At 42.2% G+C, this 21996-nt stretch overlaps 1 protein-coding gene and 1 long non-coding RNA gene across 2 annotated transcripts; both read right to left on the bottom strand.

The window, feature by feature from the left end:
* Positions 1 to 10775: 10775 nt before the first annotated feature.
* LOC104095376 (uncharacterized) lies at positions 10776 to 11852 on the bottom strand. Its single transcript, XR_686113.1, has 3 exons — positions 11712 to 11852; positions 11395 to 11546; positions 10776 to 11295 (listed from the first exon to the last, which is right to left on the bottom strand). It is a non-coding gene; the product is annotated as an uncharacterized lncRNA (long non-coding RNA).
* A 2703-nt stretch (positions 11853 to 14555) lies between these two features.
* Positions 14556 to 15055, bottom strand: LOC138894201 (uncharacterized). Its single transcript, XM_070178884.1, has 2 exons — positions 14843 to 15055; positions 14556 to 14747 (listed from the first exon to the last, which is right to left on the bottom strand). Exons 1-2 carry the CDS (start codon positions 15053 to 15055, stop codon positions 14556 to 14558), a joined length of 405 nt encoding a protein of 134 aa, XP_070034985.1.
* Between the last annotated feature and the right edge of the window lie 6941 nt (positions 15056 to 21996).

Raw genomic sequence — 21996 nt, 5'->3', positions numbered from 1 at the left:
GGTTGAGGAGCTCCAGTCTCAGCTAAGCTCGGCTGCTTCCGATTGAGAGACTCTTGCCAAGGAGCTTAAAGCGGCCAAGTCGGTGGTTGAAGTGACCAAAGATGATGCCGACAAGATGGTGGCCCAATATAAGGCCGATGTCGAGGTAGCCCAGGACGGCTGAAAGATATCATCGAATACGTGAAGTGTCAGTACCGAAGGGAGGCCTTGAAGATAATCATGCCCGGGGTTTTGATTTATCGGCCGAAGTTGAAAGTGCTAAGGGGTTCGAAGCGATGCCAATAAAATGGCGTATCCCGAGGAAGAAAAAGACTCCGAGGGTTTGGACGGATCTGGGGGTGAAGAAAACTATGATGGTGCCGGTGACGAGGCGGGCTCCGGTGGAGACTAGGTCGTTTAAGTGCCTTGTATATTTTTCTTTGTTTTTGTTTTCTTTTACTTTTGTACTTTTTTTTGTCAAGGACATTTGGCCTTGGTAAAGATGTTTTCTATATATATATATATATATATATATATATATATATATATATATATATATATATATATATATATATATATAACGCCTTTTTTTTTCCTTCGTTAGTTTTTAAGCTTGTTTCCTTTCGCTTTATTCTTTATGATATCAAAGATATCGGAATGCCTTAGATGTAATATTTAGGTATTGCCCGGATGTTCGAACATGACTTTCTTTCGATATTATTTAGTTTATGATTCTTGGAGGCTCGGTATGACCGGAAACTTTCCCCAAAATACTTAGAACTTTTTAGATTATAATTTGTCGAGGGTAGACTTTTGAACCGGTTTAGAAATTTTGAAGGCCTTGTTTTTTGTTACGGGTCCCGGACGTCTCCGAGCTATTTTTATATGGACGTAGCCTTTCTTGTTCGGGTGTTACCCAGTGGGCTTGTTACCCCGAGTCATCCGGGCTTAACCGAGATAACCATTTCCCGAATGGGGGTGGTCGTAGCCTTTAAAGTCCTGGCACTGCCAAATAAGCTTTGTGCCCCCCAGACTTTATTATCTCAGGATGTCTGAACCTTCCATGGGCGACAATCCTTGAGTGAGGTGGCCCTTGGGCTCGATGTCTTCGGGGATCAAATGTAAGAAAGAAAAATTTTCAAGGGGCAAAATATTTATCCGCAAGGTAGAAACTTCCTTTTAATTTTGTGCGTAATATACAAAGTTACACCTGTGTTGTTTAAGCTTTGTGTCCGGGCTCGGGTGGTATATGAGGGCACAGTTCATTGGACCGTTTGGACCTTTCAGTAAATCCTATCGATCGAGCCTAGACTATTCGAGCACAAAGTTTCTTTCCTTGCCAAAATTATTTTCCAAGGGTGATGCCCCCCAGTATTCAAGGTCGATCATAGAGATGCCTCGGATACTGTTGACAACCAATATTCGATTCTAAGTTAGCATGATCCATTATTTCCTCGTTAAACACCTTGTCGGAAAATCCATTTGGGACAAAATCGGTTCAAGGAAAAAAGAGTGCAATGTGTGCTTTTAGGCCTAAACAATTGTATCGTTCTTTAACAGTTACCTGCAAGTGTTAGTCCAAAACGTAAATAAATAAAAGAAGTAAACGGGGTCGTACCTTAGTAGTAATATCGTTTCAAGTGAGTTACGTTCCAGTTGTTCGGTAGTCGCTCACCAGAGCTTGTACGATCCTTTCCCGGTGTTCTCGATAATTTGATACGGACCTTCCCAGTTCGGTCCCAGCTTTCCTTCGTTTGGGTTCTGGGTGTTTAATATGACTTTCCCCAACACTAAGTCCCCAACATTAAAGTTTAGAAGGTTGGCTCTTCGATTGTAATTCCTCTCGATCCGTTATTTTTGGGCTGCCATCCGGACGAGGGTGGCTTTGCGCCTTTCATCTAATAGTTCCAAGCTTGTATTCATGGTCTCGTTGTTTAATTATTTAGTTGCATTTAAAAACCTGAGACTCGATTCTCCGACTTCAAGCGGTATTAGAGCTTCGGCGCCGTAAACCAACGAGAACGAGATAGCCCCGATACTAGACTTTGAGGTCGTACGGTAAGCCCATATGACTTTGGGTAAGATTTTCTTTCCATTTTCCTTTGGCGTCGGTCAATCTCTTTCTGAGATTTTGGAGTATGATTTTGTTCGTGAACTCCGCTTTTCCCTTCCCACTAGGGTGATAGGGTGTCGACATGATTCTATTGATCTTATGATCCTCAAAAAACTTGCTTACTTTGCTGTCGACGAACTACTTTCCATTGTCACACATGATATCGGTCGGCATTCCGAACAGACATATTATGTGGTGCCAAATGAAATCAATGACTTCCTTCTCCTTGACTTTCTCAAATGCTTGGGCTTCCACCCATTTCGAAACATAGTCAGTCATAAATAATATAAATTGAGCCTTACCGGGTGCCCATGGAAGGGGGGCGACGATTCCCCATTTCATGAACAACCAAAGGGACAAGACCGAATGTAGCAGCTCCTCGGGCTTATGAATCATCGGAGCATACCTCTGACACCAGTCGCATTTTCGTACAAACTCCTTTGCGTCCTTTTCCATGTCGATCCAATAGTAGTCGGCTCTCATTATTTTTTGAACTAATGATTCGGTGCCCGAATGATTTCCGCAGGTGCCTTCGTGGATTTCCCTCAAAACATACTCGGTGTCTCCAGGTCCTATACATATTGCGAGTGGGCCTTCGAACGTTCTCCGGAACAATGTACTATCTTCGGACAGGCTGAACCAGGGCTGCCTTCGTACGCAGAGTCCTTAATTCCTTTGGGTCTGAAGGTAGTTTTTTGGTCTTCAGATATTTTATATATTTGTTTTTCCAGTCCCAAGTCAGGCTCATTGAGTTTATCTCGGCGTGACTTTCTTCCACTACCGATATCATGAGTTGCACGACCGCTTTCGAGTTGAACTTGTTGTCATCGATCGACGACCCCAAGTTAGCAAGGGCATCGACCTCGCTGTTTGATCCCGAGGCACGTGTTGTAGAGTCCATTCTTTGAAACGATGTAAAGTTACCTGTAGTTTATCCATGTGCCTTTGCATTCGTTCCTCTCTCACTTCGCAGGTCCTATTAACTTGGTTCACCACAAAGTGGGAATCGCACTTAGCTTCGACCACCTTTGCCCCCAAACTTTTGGCCAGTTCGAGACCTACAATCGTGTCCTCATACTCGACTTCACTGTTAGTTAATTTTACAGTACTGATAGATTATCTAACTATATTACCTGCGGGCAGTTTCAATACAATTCCAAGTTCGGACCTCTTCACGTTTGAGGCACCGTCCGTAAAGAGGGTCCTGATTCCCAAAGAGGTCCCAGAGTTCAACAACAACTCTTTTTTGACTTCGGGTATTAGGGACGGTGTAAAGTCGGCCACAAAGTCTGCCAAAATTTGAGACTTAATGGCGGTCCGAGGCCAATATTTGATGTCGTACCCACTGATCTCTACGGTCCATTTGGCCAACCGTCCCGAGAGCTCGGATTTATGCATTACATTCCTCAATGGGTAAGTGGTTACGACACATATGGGGTGACATTGGAAGTACGGTTTTAACTTCCTAGAGGCGCTTAGCAAAGCGAGCGCCAGCTTTTCTAGGAGAGGGTACCTAGTTTCGGCCTCGCCGAGAGTCCTGCTAACATAGTAAATTAGAAATTGCGTATCTTTCTCCTCCTGGATCAGGACTCCACTTACCGCTATCTCTGATATTGCCAAGTATAGGTATATCTGTTCCTTTGTCTTCGGTGTGTGAAGCAGCGGTGGACTCGATAGATATCGCTTGAGCTCTTCCAAGGCCCGTTGGCACTCCCGGGTCCATGAGAAGTTATTCTTTTTCTTCAATAGTGAGAAGAAACGGTGGCTCTTGTCGGACGACCTCGAGATAAATCGTCCCAAGGTGGCTATGCATCCGGTTAACCTTTGTATGGCCTTCACGTTGTCCAAAATAGTGATATATTCAATGACCTTGATCTTATCGGGGTTGATCTCGATCCCCCAGTTGGATACCATGAATCCGAGAAATTTACCTGACCCAACACCAAATGCACATTTCTCCGGGTTCAGCTTCATATTGTATTTCTTCAATATTCTAATGGTTTCTTGCAAATGTTTCAAATGGTTCTCTGCTCGCAGGGACTTAACCAACATATCGTCAATGTAAACCTCCATTGATTTTCCTATTTGCTATTTGAACATCCGATTTACGAGGCGTTGGTAAGTGGCGCCGACATTTGTTTAGTCCGAACGACATCACATTATAGCAGTAGGCATCGTACTTGGTGATGAAGGAAGTTTTTTCCTAATCACCCGGGTATACCTTTCGATCGGGCAATTGTTCGATCAATACGACTTATTTCAGTTCCTCGATCGTCGATTTGGTAACGTTAGAGTCATCGGGAGCTACGAAAGACCTGGGAACCCCGTAGTCATCATCCTCACCCATCTCCTGCTTCTACGGTTGGGACAAAGTTGATGTCAATAGTTGCTATTTGGTTTCTCCCTTGGTGACCGGAACCAACTCCTTTGGTGCCGAAAGTGTTGATATCGGGACCATCTCGTCGGCCGCAAACATCTCTTTGGCAGCCGGTTGTTCCCCGTAAACTATTTTTATTCCTTCCGGCATCGGGAACTTCAACTCCTGGTGCAAAGTTAAGAGTACTTCCCTCATGTTGTGAATCCATGATCTTCCGAACAGAGCATTATACCTCATGTCCCCCTCGATCACATAGAAATTTGTTTCTTGAACGGTCCCGGCGATGTTCACCGGTAACATTATTTCCTCTTTAGTGGTCTCACATGCCATGTTTAACCCATTTAGGACTCTGACCGCAGGCACGATCTGATTTTGTAGGCCGAGTTATTCCACGACACTCGATCTGATGATGTTGGTCGAGCTACCTGGATCAATTAACACACGTTTAACTCAAGATTTATTTATGAGTACCGATATTACACTGCATCATTGTGGGGCTGTATGATCCCCTCAGCGTCTTCTCCGTTGAAAGATAAGGTTCCCTCGGGAACGTAATCCCGAGTCCATTTATCCCTTGTGATAGATACTTTGGTGCGCTTCATTATCGGCCCCTAGGGGACATCAACCCCACCAATGATCATGTTAATGACGTGCTGAGGTTCCTTCTGTTCAACCTGTTTACCAGAATCTATGTTCCTAAAGTCGTTCTTGGCCCAAAAACTTAGGAACTTCGAGAGATGCCTGTTATTGAATAGCCGGGCTACTTCCTCTCTTAATTGTCGGCAATCTTCTGTCCTATGATTGTGAGTGCCATAATATTTGCACATTAGGTTAGGATACTTTTGGGCTGGATCAGATTGTAGAGGTAGAGGCCATTTGGTGTCCTTGATACGTCCAATGCCAGATACGATGGTGGCGATGTCGATGTTAAAGTTGTACCCCAATAGCCTTGGCGCTTCTTTCGGCCCGATGGGCCTGTCGAAACTATTTTTTCTCATGAGTCCCCGGTTGTTTTGACCCCGATCACTTCTTATTTCACCTTTCACGGGGTTTCGCCTAGATCCACTACCTCTTCGGTCTCCATTGTATGGCTGATACCGATCCCTGTTCGACCTTGGCTCATGATATATGTCTCTCCTGACTCTGTCAACTGATCCGACGGGATAAACGGACCCGGAAGGGGCTCCGAGTTGATCGTCTTTAACCCTTATTTTTAATTGATACCGATTATGCACGTCGGCCCAGGTGAAAGTCGGGTACTCCACTAGATTTTGCTTCAAATGTTGTGAAGCCAACGAGCTTCGAACATTGAGTCCCTGGGTGAAGGCTTGAACGGACCAATCGTCTGTGACCGAGGCAAGTCCATCCGTTTCGTTTGAAACCGAGACACGAATTCTCTGAGCATCTCATTATCCCTCTGCTTTACTTTAAAAATGTCTGACTTCCTGGTCTCGACCTTGATCCCCGGCGTGTGCCTTGACAAATGAATCTGCAAGCATAGCAAACTAGTCAATTGAATTAGGAGGTAGGTTGTGATACCATATCATAGCTCCCTTGGATATAGTTTCCCCAAACCTTTTCAGCAGGACAGACTCGATCTCGTCACCCTCTAAGTCATTCCCTTTGATGGCGCATGTGTAAGAGGTTACATGCTCATTTGGGTTGGTCGTTCTATTGTACTTAGGAATCTCGGGCATGCGAAACATTTTTGGGATCGGCTTCGGCGCTGCGCTCGGAGGAAAAGGTTTTTGAACAAACTTCTTGGAATCTATGCTCCTCGGATTTGATCGACCCTCGAATTGTAGGTTTTCACCTTTTTGTCGTTGGCTTCGATTTTCTTCTCTCCCGATTCTATCCGTTTTATCAATTCCTCGAGCATTTTTATGATCTCGTGGTTACTCCCCGATTCATTTTAATTTAGCCTCTCCATGATCAATTCATGTCTGTGGGTGACTTCCCGGGATGGATCGGGCCCAACCCAGCTCGGCGCTCAACTTTGGTTCTGCAACTGGGTATCGTTGCATGTTAAGCCTGTAATATTTCGAAGATCACTCGCAAGTTGATCACATTGTTTTCGCCGCTGCGAGTATTCTGGGCAATCGATCGGGCTTCCCCGCGTACGTTGTTCTCGGGATCGGTAGGCAAATTTGTGTTGATGGCCAAATGCGAACTGGCGTCGATGGGGTCTGCCACCGGAACTCCGTCGAGATCGACTGGGGCCTCCTCGTTACCGGGTGCTGCATTGTTGTTCTCGCAATGGTGGTTGGACTCGACATCTGTGTTTAGAGGGGCAGACTATGGGTTTGACATTTCAATTTTAACCTGAAATCAAAGACGCTTCAAAGAACAAGGGTAAAATAGGGCGTGTTACGGGAATTTATATTAAATCGCCTCTATTATCCTTAGCCCCACGGTGGACGCCAAACTGTTTATCCTCAAAATCGGATAACAATTAAATTTGTAAGTGGTTTTAAGGATACGCGGATTAACTTGACACAAAGCGATAAATTAAGTTTCTATTGAGTAAATAAAGATAAGATAAATTCAAACCACACGAGTCGGATAATTTCAGCCTTGATGAAATAATTTTTCTTGAGCCGGGCTCACCACGACCGGTGTCGATAAACAGAAGAACAAGAGTTTAAAGAAAATAATAATGTATTTCTTTTGAGTGCGTGTTACAATGTGTCAAAATAATTTTTAGACCCCCTTTATATAGTAGGGGGATCCTATCTTAGGCACAACTCTATAAAAAGTAAAAAAAATTCCGATTCGTTGATTGCGGCTCCTTATCGATACGCGCTGAGATCCCCGCTGTAATATTTGGCCGGTCCCGATTATTTCGGCCTTCTGTTGGCTATGCTGGATTGTCTGACAACGTTCTTCGAAGTCGCTCGAGTCTAGGACAGATTCCGGGATCATGGCCTCGATATTCTCGAAGGCAGGCGTCATGCCCCCGAGTTCTAGTCCGATAGGACTTTGGCTCGATTTTAGTCCTTTATTGCCATGTCTCGAGCTTGGCTTATCTTGTTGGAGGTTAGGATGCACCATGAGCTCGGTTTCACCCGTATACAGTTTTATTTGTATATGTAATTAAGTTTAGTCGAAAACAATAAGTTCAGTTGAATCCATGTTTAACCCATCCTAAATTTGTCTCTATGCATCTAGGCTAGCGTTGCTGTCTCTACTTGTATGTTGTTTCTAGAACAGAGTTGTAAATTTCGCATTTTCTTATTTTTACTGTAAATATTATGGTGATTACGGCTGAAATTTTGCGCAGGCACTTGGTTTATATCCCCATGCTTTACCCTTATGAAGCTCTCTAGTGTTTCTAGTACTTATTGTTATGTACGATAATATTCATTGATCTCTGGATGCCTTTGTACGTTCTTTTTCTATATTGCTTTTGGTCTTTCACTGATTCTTCTATCAGATTTAATATTTGGGACTTCTTTTTTTTTTTTTTTTGTATATATACGAAATTTTAAACTTATTTACCCGATTTATTTAAGTTTTTTAATTTATAAAATGTAACTAAAGTTTTTTACAAACTATACACAAAATCTGGTAAACGTCTACAATTTATCTACAATTTAAATACAATTTTATTTTACAGAATACAGTCAAAATCTACAATTTAAATATAATTTATATACACCTTAAATACAAATTATGTTAGTTATATGTATTTTATATGTCGTTTATGCACCCGAACTACAAAATGTATACAATTTGTTTATGTCTTTTTCTTCGAGTTTCAATCTGAAATTTTAACCAACCTCGAATCTTCATCAAATTCTCTCAAAATTGAGATATAAACTCCATAGAATATTCTCAATCATTTGCAGCAATACCCAATTCAAACAAATAACAATTTCACAAAATTCAATTTTCAAATTCAAAGCGTCGAAATTTTTTAATGGATCTAAATTTCGCGATACAATTACGTTCTGACTCTAAATTTTTTAAAAAGGGAACTTTTGTTAGCAAGCAAAAAGATTGTCACTGTCGTTCAAATAGTTTTCATTTGAACAATCATTAATCGCCTAACTGGATTGCCATGATCATAGAAGAAAATTGTAACGTCGAGGGGCGAATATGAGCCTAGACTTTATACATAGCAAGTTTCTAGGTTGGTATTAGTGGGCCACATAGCTTAAGCTTCTAGGTTGGATGAGAAAGAATAAGAAAGATTGGATTCTAATACATTATTTTTTTTTATATATAATTGATAAATTGTATATTAACTTGTAATTAAGTTAAAATTTTAATTTGAGGGTAAATAAGTTTTAAAAATAATATAAATATGTAAAAATCTTTTAATTCTTTTGGTTTCTCATGGTTTCGATATCTGTTTTGGATCGACTAGCCATTAAACAGAAAAATGTTTCCTATTATAATTTTTTTTATTTCTAGGGCTCAAACATGGAACCTCTAATTAAGGGTAAATCAATCATATCCATTCCCCCAAAAAGGGCCTTGGTGGCTCTTCCGAGATGCTACGTCCTTTATCATTGGAAGAATGTCTTCTGAGTTAAAAATGCTATTCTCTGTGTCTCATGTTACTGTGTTTTAATTTGATTTGACACAAAATTTTAAGAATATAAATAACACTTTTAAATCTTGTGGGTTTTAACTAAATATATGTATGGCATACCAATAGTACCTTTTAAATGTGTTAAACATGCTGTATTATTTTTTACGAAAGAGAGTTTATTAAGGTGTAGACAGCTAACTTTTATTGGATTTTAATCCATAAATTTATATAAACTATCTTTTAAATTCAAGATATATTAGTCCAATAAATATTATTGAATTAATAAGTTTATTATATGTTAATTAAATAAACATGTCCAAGTACATTGTGCTAACCCATTTAATTGGATTACAAATGATGAGCCCACTTTGTTAAGCCCAAAATGTCATCTTTCTAGAGGCCCAGTTTAGTGTCACATGTCAAATGATGTGGCATGCCAAGTCAAATGGAAGAGACAATAGGATCATATCATGTGTCAAAATGACAAGGCATGCGAAGTCAAAAAAAAAAGAAGGCCAACGAAATTGCACCACGTGTACAAGTGACATGTTTGGACCAATCAAATGTAGCCTTATACCCACTTCAATCATATTGATAATTGATGATTCCAGTCAATCAATCAAATTCAAGGAAAAGAGTTTGTCCTCATCACTAACTCCTTCCTCCCACAACTATAAATAAGACTCTTCATAACTCAAGAAGAGGACAAGAATTCAAACAAGAAGCAATAGAGAGCTCGTGGATCAAATACTACAACTTTCTCTATAAGCTGCAAGCATTGAGGCATTGTAAGGATTCAAAGAACTGTCACAACCCAAAATCAACCCGTCGTGATTCCGCCTAACATGATACTAGGCAAGCTGACTATTCAGACATTTCCAACACTTTAAATCTTTGAAAGATATTAAACGAGTGTAAATAAAGAAAAAATCTCTTAAAATATGATAGGAAAAATAATAACTCATTACATAAATTCTTCCCAAAACCGGGGTGTCATTGAGTACATGAGCATTTACGAAATAACAAAGTCTAGTGCAATGTCTAAAAGTAAAACTGAATAAATAAACTAAAAGATAAGGGAGGAGAGTCAAAGTCTGGGAACGTCAAGCAGCTACCTCGATGATCTCCGAAGGTCTGGCCTCTGCAAATCAACAACCTCTAAAACCGGAAGCCCCTGGATCTGCACACGAGGTGCAGGGTGTAGCGTGAGTACAACTAACTCAATAAGTAACAAATCTAACCTTTGAACTGAAAGTAGTGACAAGTTCAATTATTATGGTCTGCTTTCAACATTTAACAGTACGGGAAGTTATAAAAAATATGACAATGATAAATTAGATATTTATATTGAGAAAATGCATCAAGACCCCATTCAACTTGTTCTGAAAAATTATTTACACAGCTAAACTTTACAGGTGTCCTAACACCCCACTATTGTTAAAATAATTGTATTTATTTACTCCCTCCTAAATCCTGGCTAACCGCGTGTCTTAGACAACGGAATTGAGCGTGTCTTTGCTTTCTTTTATCGTTAAAAATAAACTAACATTAGAATGTGACCCTACTAACTGTTTATTAGGTTTGTTTCTTTTAGGTGAATGAGACCAAATATGTATTTTAATACAGTTTATGTAGCTGCCATATTATTGTTGATATTAAACACTAAAAATAGATGTATGAAAATACACGCTTGATTGATTGCCAAGTTCTGGGCATACAAAGAAACAACAAAAACACACCTACAATACTTCAAAATGTAAAAACAACACTTCATAAGAAACAACACTTGATTACATTCCGTTGAAAAGTTCATTACATTCAAATGAACGGTCCATTACAAACATACAAAATAATACCTACAAGTAACAACTACATACATATTGAGATGACAAAATTAGATTCAAAATGGCAACCTCATTGTATCTTCTTTCAATGAAATTCCTGGATACCTACAAGCAACAAGTATAATACACATCCCCAATATAATGAACCAAAGTACATTTTCCCTAGCCTTGGACTTAGCTAATTTGCTCTTCCACTTATTTTCCTTCTCTTTCATCTTCTCCATATCAACATGCAATTTCACCAATTGAGCATCAATCTTCTTCATCTTCTCCCCTTCTATGGTATTTTCAACCTTTAAAGTTTACCTCGGCTTGGCAAGATTTTCAAAGCCTTCTAATATAGTCTCAAGTTCATCCATTTTGTCAAGAAATTTTGGAATAACATATTGGACCTAGGATCAATTTCAGAATCCTTCCAAACCCAAAAATCATAAGATCATGGACCCTAAGATGAATAACAAAAGGAAATCAATCAATGATAATTTTTCACAACTCAATTATTGAAAGAATTTTCACTCTCATTTACCCCACAGTATGGACAAACCTAATATCTTCTTCCTGGGTTCCAAAGGGTCCAAGATGTTAATAAAGGCAGCACATAGCCATGGTTGCATCAAATTTCTCCACCTGACTCATTTTCTTCCTCTTCCGTGCAAAGCCTTGTCAAATTCAAGCCTTTTGAAGGCATTGCAATAACTACAACACAAATAGATAATACCAAAGTCATATAATTTGCCGACCAAAATATTAGAAACATCAGCCACATTACAATGTTTAATCAAGAGAAATTGGATTTTAGGAGAAAGACATAACAATAATAAAAGAAAGAAATTAGGGTTCTTGAGAAGGAGAAAGATTAACCTTTGTTTTCAAAGATCAAAACTTCAAAGGAAAATTTGATGCAATTTCGGCAGAATTTAGATGAAGAAGAAATTAGGATTCTTCAATTGGGTTTGGTAAAATATTGGGGAACAATAGATTTTACCGTTGGTTAGGGTTATATTGAAGTTAGAAATTTAATTTCTTTCTTTATTTTAGGTGTTTTTAATGATTAAAAGAAAGCAAAGACACGCTCAATTTCGTTGTCTAAGACACGCGGCTGGCCAGGGCTTAGGAGGGAGTAAATAAATACAATTGTTTTAATAATAGTGGGGAGTTAGGACACACGTAAAGTTTAGGTATATAAATGATTTTTCAGGACAAGTTGAATGGGGTCTTTATGTATTTTCTCATTTATATTCTACAAGTGAAGGTACAAGAATTTAGACATGCTTTCAACAAGGACTTAGACATGCTTTCAAATTTCACAACAAAACTTAACACATAACAGGGCAGCTCCAGTCCGCATGCAAATAAAATAGGGCAGATCTAGTTCAAATGTCATAACTTCTAGCATTGCGTCCACTGTGGGTGTGTAGACTCCGGAGGGGCCGATCAAGCCCAAGCTTTATAATAAGCCAAATCTTGGCATGAATCAATAAACATGCTGCAGCGTGCAGCCCGATCTTATAAATATTACTCACAATGGGTCTTCAGCCTCACTCAGCCAATAATTTTTCCAGTCTCTCGGGCTCACAAGAATCATGATATTCAGCCCACGAATGATGATATGATATAACAAATAAATACAACAGAGACTGAGACATAATATCCAAGAAAATAACTGTGACTGAGTACAATTTGACAGATTAGGCAATTAGTTCAGCAGCAAGGTACGACCACAATGGGTCCCAAGAGTACCATCATATAGACTAAGCAGGGTTTCTAACATGACTGACAACTCAATAGATCTAGCACATGGTGAAAATACGGTTAACAACAAGATTTAACAACTATTCGGTTCCATGGAATCGACCAAGTCACAATTCTTACGGTACATGCCTACATGCCTGTCACTTAGCACATGCGACACCTCAACTCCAATTATATAATACGAAATTCTGGGTTTCACACCCTCGGAACCAAGCTTAGAAGTATTACTTACCTTAAACCGTGCAAATCCCAACTCCAACACGCCTTTGCCTCGCGAATCTACCTCCAACTTTCTCGAATCTAGCCACAAATAGTTCGATACAATCAACACGAGCTAAAGGAATAAATTCCATATGAAATTACTAAGCTTTTAATTAAAAGTCAAAAAGTCCACTCAAAAGTCGGTCCCCGGGCCCACGTCTCGGAATCCAATAAAAGTCACAAAACCCGAGAGCCCATTCAATTGCGAGTCCAGCCATACCAAATTACCAACATCCAACACAAAAATTGATACCCGAATCCCCAATTTAAACTCTCCAAATCCCTAACCTCAAACCCCCAAATTACACTTCAAGACCACATAATCTAGGTCAAAAATTAAATGGGGAAATATAATTATTGAATAAATTTAACCACAAGTGATTTACCTTAAGAAACCCCTCGAAAGTCCTCTCAAAAATCGCCTTAGACCGTGTTTGCAAAGTCCAAATTGAGAGAAATCACGAAACCCTTCGGATTTAAACACTACCCAGCTATCCCACTTCTGCGGTCCCAACATCCGCTTCTCCGGTACCGCTTTTACGGTCAATTATCCGCATCTGCAGAGGTCACTTAAGGGCCGATCAACCGCTTCGGCGGTCACAAATCAATCTTCTGCGGGTGCGCACCTACGCAAGCCAATCCGCTTCTGTGGACTAGTGCCTACAAGCTCCTCTCCGCTTCTACAATCCCCCACGCGCAGGTGCGAGTCCGCACCTGTGGAAAGCCTTCCGCATCCGCATCCGCACTCCACAGCCCCAAGTCCAAACTCCGCTTCCGCGACTCATAGCTCGCACCTGCGACCAAAACTCCGCAAGTGCAGTTACACCAGCAGACTCCCAGTTTCAGCAATCATCAAAACTCATAATTCATTCCGTTAACCATCCGAAATCCACCCGAGGTCCCCGGGACCTCCCGCAATTATACAAACAAGTCCTAAAATACGATACGAACTTAGTCGAGCCCTCAAATCACATCAAATAATATGAAAAATATGAATCGCACCCCAATTCAAGCCTATTGAAACTAAAGAAATTTCAACTTCTACAAACGATGCCGAAACCTATCAAATCACGTCCGATTGACCTCAAATTTTGCACACAAGTCACAAATGATGCCATGGAACTACGCCAACTCCCGAAACTCCAACCCAAGCCTGGTAACCACAAAGTCCACTCTCGGTCAAACTTATAAATTTCCAACTTCGCCATTTCAAGCCTAATTCAACTACGGACCTCCAAATCACAATCCGGTCACGCTCCTAAGTCCAAAATCACCCAATGGAGCTAACAGAACCATCAAAAATCCAATCCGAATTCGTTTACATATAAGTCAACATCCGGTCAACCTTTTTAACTTAAGCTTCCAACCTTGAGACTAAGTGTCTCAATTTATTCCGAAACCTCTCCGGACTCGAACGAACTGCCCCGGCAAGTCACATAACAACAATTAAGCAGGGAATGAACAGTAAATAGGGGAACAAGGCTATAACTCTCAAAATGACTATCCGGGTCGTTACATTCTCCCCTTCTTAAATAAACGTTTGTCCTCGAACGGGTCTAGAAAAGTACCTAGAATCTCAAATAGGCATGGGTATCTGCTCCGCATCTCCCGCTCGGTCTCCCACGTAGCCTCCTCAACTGGCTGACCTCTCCACTACAGCTTCACCGAAGCTATGTCCTTTGACCTCAACTTTCAAACCTGCCGATCCAAAATGTCCACTGACTCCACATCATATGTCAAATCACCATCCAACTGAACCGTGCTGAAGTCCAAAACATGAGATGGATCACCGATATACTTCCAGATCATAGAAACATGAAATACTGGATGCACACTCGACAAACTAGGTGGCATGGAAACCTTGTAAGCCACATCTTCATTCCTCTGAAGTACCTCAAATGGCCTAATATATCGAGGGCTCAACTTGCCTTCTTTCCGAACCTCATAACACCCTTCATGGGTGAAACTTTGAGCAGTACCTTCTCCCTAACCATGAAAGCAACATCCCAAACCTTCCTATCGGCATAACTCATCTGTCTGGACTGCATCGTGCGAAGCCGATCCTGAATCAATTTGACCTTGTCCAAAGCATCCTGAACCAAGTCAATACCCAATAGCGTAGCCTCACCCGGCTCAAACCAATCCACCAGAGATCGACATCGTCTCCCATACAAAGCCTCATACGGAGCCATCTAAATGTTCGACTGGTAGTTGTTATTGTAGGCAAACTCTGTGAGCGGTTGAAACTAATCCCAAGAACCCCCAAAATCTATGACACAATCGCATATTATATCTTCCAATATCTGAATAGTGCACTCGGACTGTCCGTCCATCTGAGGGAGAAATTACCAACTCCCATTGTACGGCTCTCCAAAATTGTGATGTAAACTGCATGCCCCGATCTGAAATGATGGACACTGGCACACCGTGAAGGCGAACAATCTCGCGGATGTAAATATCAGCCAACCACTCCGAAGAATAAGTAGTCCCAACTTGAATGAAGTGGGCGGACTTAGTCAGCCGATCTACAATTACCCAAATAGCATCAAACTTCCTCGAAGTCCGTGGGAGCCCAACTACAAAATCCATGGTGATACGCTCCCATTTCCACTTTGGGATCTCTAGCCTCTGAAGCAATCCACCCGACCTCTAATGCTCTTACTTCATATGCTGACAGTTAAGGCACCGAGCTACAAACTCCACTATGTCCTTCTTCATTCTCCTCCACCAGTAGTGCTGCCTCAAGTCCTGGTACATCTTTGCGGCACCTGAATGAATGAAATACCGTGAACTATGGGCCTACTCAAGAATCAACTCACGCGGCCTATCTACATTAGGCACACAAATCCGACCCTGCATCCTCAACACCCCATCATGCCTAATAGTAACATCTCTGGTATCACCGTGCTGAACCGTGTCCTTAAGGACAAGTAAATGGGAATCATCATACTGGCGCTCACAGATGCGATCATATAAGTAAGACCGAGAAACCACACAAGCTAGAACCATGCTGGGCTACGAAACATCTAATCTCAAGAACTGGTTAGGCCAAGGCCTGAACATCAACTGCAAGCGGTCACTCACCAACAGGAATGAATGCAAGGCTACCCATACTCACCGCCTTTCTACTCAAGGCATCGGCCACCACATTGGCCTTCCCGGGATGATACAAAATAGTGATATCATAGTCCTTTAGCAGCTCCAACCATCTCCGCTGCCTCAAATTCAGATCCTTTTATTTGAACAAGTGCCGGAGGCTCCGATGATCCGTAAATACCTCACAAGACACACTGTAGAGATAATGTCTCCAAATCTTCAATGTATTAACGATGGCAGCCAACTCCAAATCGTGGACGGGGTAGTTCTTCTCATGAGGCTTTAACTGACGCGAAGCATAATCGATCACGCTACCCTCCTACATCATGACACACCCAATACCGACCCGAGAAGCATCACAATACACTGTATAAGAACTAAAAGCTAAAGGTAGAACTAGAATTGGAGATGTGATCAATGCAGTCTTGAGATTCTGAAAGCTCTTTTCACACTCATCTGACCACCTAAAAGTAGCACCCTTTTGGGTCAATTTGGTCAAGGGTGATGCAATAGACGATAAACCCTCCACGAAGCAATGATATTAACCTGCCAAGCCGAGAAAGCTCCGAATCTCCGTAGTTGAGGACGGTCTGGGCCAACTCTGAACCGCTTCTATCTTCTTCGAATCTACCTGAATCCCCTCACTGGATACCACGTGCCCCAAGAACACCACTGAACCAAGCCAAAACTCGCACTTGGAGAACTTGGCATAAAGCTTCTCATTCCTCAACCGCTACAACACAATCCTCAAATGCTGGTCATGTTCCTCCTGGCTACGAGAGTACACCAGGATATCATCAATGAATACTATGACAAACGAGTCGAGATAAGTCTGAAACACGCTATTCATCAGATGCATGAATGCTGCTGGGGCATTGGTCAGTCCAAAAGATATTACAAGGAACTCATAATGACCATAAAAGGTCCTGAATGATGTCTTTAGAATATCCGAGTCCCAAATCTTCAACTGGTGATACCTAGACCTCAAATCAATCTTAGAGAACATCCTCGCTCCCTGAAGCTGGTCAAATAGATCATCAATGCATGGCAAAGGATACTTGTTCTTAATTGTTACTTTGTTCAACTGCCTATAGTCGATGCACATCCGCATAGTGCCATCCTTCTTATTCACAAATAGAACTGGTGCACCCCAAGGCAACACACTAGGCCTAATAAACCCCTTATCAAGAAGTTCCTGAAGCTATTCTTTCAATTCTTTCAACTCAGCCGGTTCCATACGATACGGAGGAATAGAAATGGGCTGAGTGCTCAGCACCAAGTTAATACCAAAGTCAATATCCCTATCAGGCGGCATGCACTGCAGGTCTGTAGAAAACACATTCGAAAAGTCTCGTACCACCGGAACATAATCAATAGTAGGGGAATCAGCACCAACATCCCTCACAAAGGACAAATAAGATAAACAACCCTTCCCAACCATCCGTTGGGCCTTCAAATATGAAATCACTCTGTTAGGAACATAATCTAGGGAACCAGGATCAAATAATACAGAAGAATTCATATGGCATACTGAGACAATACCTGTGATCACTGCATCTGAAGCAATATCATCTGTCCTGGCAGGAATAGCATAGAATCGGGCTTGACTGCCACTTGATCGGTCTTCCCCTCTTGTGTGACCCCTAGCTGCCTGAGCCCCACCCCAAGCTGGCTGGGCGGGTGGTGAAGTAACTGGTGCTGAAGTCGTGGCCTAACTCTTCTGGTGAATTGGACCTCCCGTAAGGCAGGGACAGAACCTCTTCACATGACCCAACTCTCCACACTCGAAACATCCCCTCTCGAAAAATGGTGGCAAATACTAACGCAGACCCCGAGAACAAGAATAACTACCAGAAGAACCTGGTGTAGACAAACCCAGAACTAAAGGTTCATGAGATGAACTCTGAGCTGGGTGGGCACCGAGAGATGACTGGCTCGGTCTAGCACTGTATGAACCATGGCTGGATAATGCACCACGAAGACTGGACGAGCCATCTGAGCAGGCCTATAAGGACGACCCCTGCCGTGGTAGAACTGACCCCCAGAAGGAACACCGCCAAAACCACCCGATCTATGAGGCTTCCCTATCTTCACGCTCCTGACTACGGACCATCTCTAATCGCCGAGAAATATCAACCACCTCGTCGAACTGAACACCAGATACACTCTCCCGAATCATAACAAAACGCAACTAATATGTGAGGCCATCAATGAACCTCCTAATCCTCTCCCTCTCTGTGGGAATCAACCAAACTGCATGACAAGCCAAGTTTGAAAATCTCATCTCATACTGGGTCATAGACAGGCCGTCCTAGCGTAGCTACTCGAACTGCCTGCGCAGCTCCTCTCTACGGGTCGGTGGCACAAACTTTTCCAAGAAGAGAGCGGAGAACTCACGCCATGATAGTGGTGTAGCATCGACTGGCATGCTTCTCTCATAGGCCTCCCGCCATCTGAAGGCAGCCCCAGTAAACTAGAAAGTAGTGAATGATACCCCACTGGTGCCGTGAGAAGAATCCTCTGGCACCTATCCAAGAAGTCCTGGGCATCCTCAGTCTCCGCCCTACTGAATGATAGAGACTGGAGCCTCCAATATCTCTCTACTCTCCTCTGCTCATTATCATTCATAACGAGACCAACTTGGGCCTGAGCAGCTGCAACCAGCGGGGCTGAAAATACCCCCGACATCTGAAAGTCCCTGCATCACCTGCTCTGTAATACGGGCGACGGGAGTCTGAGTACCTCCCCCGGCCTAAGAAGTGGCTGGCGCGGTCTGAATAGAAACTACCTGAGCAAGGCTAGTGCACACCGTCAAAATCTGAGCCAAATCCTCCTGAAGGCCTGGGATCACAATGGGCACAGTTGGTGCCTGAGCTGGCCCCACAGGCTCAATCACTTCTGGAACCTGCTCCTAAGCTGGAGCAACTGGTGAATGTGCATGTGCTGCTTAAGTTGTTGTACGAGTTGTGCTTATGCCCCTACCGCGGCCCTTACCGCGACCTCAGCCTCTCGTGGCCCTAGCTGGTGGTACTGGTGGTTATTCGTCCTATCCAGTAGCACGTGTCCTCACTATCCGTGAGAGAATGGAATAACATAAGTTTTAGTTTCTGAAATCAACAAATCCGCACGACAAGAATACAAGAATGTGAAATTTCCTAAGGGTTCGGCAGCCTTTCGAAGATAAGTATCGACGTCTCTGTACCGATCCGCAAGACTACTAAACTTGCTCATCACTAGTGAGACCTATGTAACCTAGGCTCTGATACTAACTTGTCACAATCCAAAACCAACCCGTCGTGATGGCGCCTGTCATGATACTAGAAAAATCAACTATTCAGACATTTCCAACACTTTAAATCTTTGAAAGATATTAAACGAGTTTAAATAAAGGAAAAATCTCTTAAACTCATTACATAAATTCTTCCCAAAATCGGGGTGTCACTGAGTATATGAGCATTTACAAAATAGCAAAGTCTAGTACACTGTCTAGAAGTAAAACTGAATAAATAAACTGAAAGATAAGGGAGGAGAGTCAAGGTCTGTGAATGCCAAGCAGCTACCTCGATGATCTCCGAAGGTCTGGCCTCTGCAAATCAACAACTGCTGAAACCGAAAGCCCCTGGATCTACACACGAGGTGCAGGGTGTAGCGTGAGTACATCCAACTCAATAAATAAAAAAATCTAACCTTTGGACTGAAAGTAGTGACAAGTCCAATTATTACGGTCCGCTTTCAACATTTAATAGTACGGGAAGTTACAGAAAATATAACAATGATATCTCAGATATTTATATTCTACAAGTGAAGGTACAAGAATTTAGACATGCTTTCAACAAGGACTTAGACATTCTTTCAGATTTCACAACAAAACTTAACACATAACAGGGAAGCTCTAGCCCACATACAAATAAAACAGGGCAGATCCAGCCCAAATGTCATAACTGCTAGCATTGCGTCCATTGTGGGTGTGCAGACTCCGTAGGGGCGGATCCAGCCCAAGCGCTATAATAAGCCAAATCTTGGTATGAATCAATAAACATGTTGCAGCGTGCAGGCCAATCCCGTAAATACTACTCATAATAGGCCTTCAGCCTCACTCCGCCAATAATTTTTCAAGTCTTTCGGGCTCACAAGAATCATGATATTCAGCCCACGAATGATGATATGATATAACAAATAAAGACAACAGAGATTGAGACATAATATGCAAGCAGTAACTGTGACTGAGTACAGTTTGATAGATTAGGCAATTAGTTCAGCAACAAGGTACGACCACTGTGGGTCCTAATAGTACCATCATATAGCCTAAGCAGGGTTTCTAACATGACTGACAACTCAATAGATCTAGCATATGGTGAAAATATGGTTAACAACAAGATTTAACAACTATTCAGTTCCATAGAATCGACCAAGTCATAATTCTTACGGTACACGCCTACATGCCATCACTTAGCACATGCGACACCTCCACACCAATCACATAATACGAAATTCGGGGTTTCACACCCTCAGAACCAAGCTTAGAAGTGTTACTTACCTCAAACCATGCAAATCTCTACTCCAACACACCCTTGCCTCGTGAATCGACCTTCAAATGTCTCGAATCTAGCCACAAATAGTTCGATACAATCAACACGAGCTAAAGGAATAAATTCCACATGAAATTACTAAGCTTTTAATTAAAAGTCAAAAAGTCCACTCAAAAGTTGTCCCCCAGGCCCATGTCTCGGAATCCAATAAAAGTCACAAAACCCGGAAGGCCATTCAACCGTGAATCTAACCATACCAAATTTACCAACATCAAACACCAAATCGACACCCAAATCCCCAATTTAAACTCTCCAAATCCCTAGCCTCAAACCCCCAAATTACACCTCAAGACCGCACAATCTAGGTGGAAAATTCAATGGGGAAACATAATTATTGAATAAATGTAACCACAAGTGACTTACCTCAAGAAACCCCACGAAAAGCCTCTCAAAAATTGCCTTAGACCGAGTTTGCAAAGTCCAAAATGAGAGAAATCATGAAACCCTTCGTATTTAAACACTGCCCAGCTATCCCGCTTTTGCGGTCCCAATATCCGCTGCTCCGGTACCTCTTTTGCGGTCAGTCATCTTGCAGAGGCCACTTAAGGGCCGACCAACCACTTATGCAAATACAAATCCCGCTTCTGGGGGTGAGCACCTGCGCAAGCCTATCCGCTTCTGCGGACCAGTGCCTCCAAGCTCCTCTCCGCTTCTGCTATCCCCCACGCACAGGTGCGAGTCCACACTTGCGGAAAGCCTTCCACATCCGCGCTCCACAGCCCCCAGTCCAAACTCCGCTTTTGCGCCTCCCAGCTCGCACATGCTTCAGTAATCATCCAAACTCCAAATTTGATCCATTAACCATTCGAACTCCACCCTAGGCCCCCGGTACCTCACCCAATTATACCAACAAGTCCTAAAACACGATACGAACTTAGTAGAGCTCTCAAATCACATCAAACAACATCAAAAACATGAATCGCACCCCAATTCAAGCCTATTGAAACTAAGGAAATTCCAACTTCTACAAACGATGCCGAAACCTATCAAATCACGTCTGATTGACCTCAAATTTTGCACACAAGTCAAAAATGATGCCACAGACCTACTCCAACTTCTGGAAATCCAATCCGAGCTCGGTAACCACAAAGTACACTCTCGGTCGAACTTATAAATTTCCAACTTCACCATTTCAAGCCTAATTCAACTACGGACCTCCAAATTACAATCCTGACATGCTCCTAAGTCCAAAATCACCCAACGGAGCTAACTGAACCATCAAAACTCTAATTCGGAGTCGTTTACAAATAAGTTAACATCCGGTCATCCTTTTCAACTTTAGCTTCCAACCTTGAGATTAAGTATCTTTATTCATTCAGAAACGTCTCCGGACCCGAACCAACTGCCTCGGTAAGCCACATAACAAAAATTAAGTAGGGAATGAATAGTAAATGGGGGAACAAGACTATAACTCTCAAAACGACCGGCCGGGTCGTTACAAGAACAAG

Source organism: Nicotiana tomentosiformis, chromosome 6 (assembly GCF_000390325.3).
Source record: "Nicotiana tomentosiformis chromosome 6, ASM39032v3, whole genome shotgun sequence".
NCBI lineage: Eukaryota > Viridiplantae > Streptophyta > Magnoliopsida > Solanales > Solanaceae > Nicotiana > Nicotiana tomentosiformis.
Note: the sequence above shows the minus strand (reverse complement) of the source record. Positions and strands in the feature narration are given on the sequence as shown.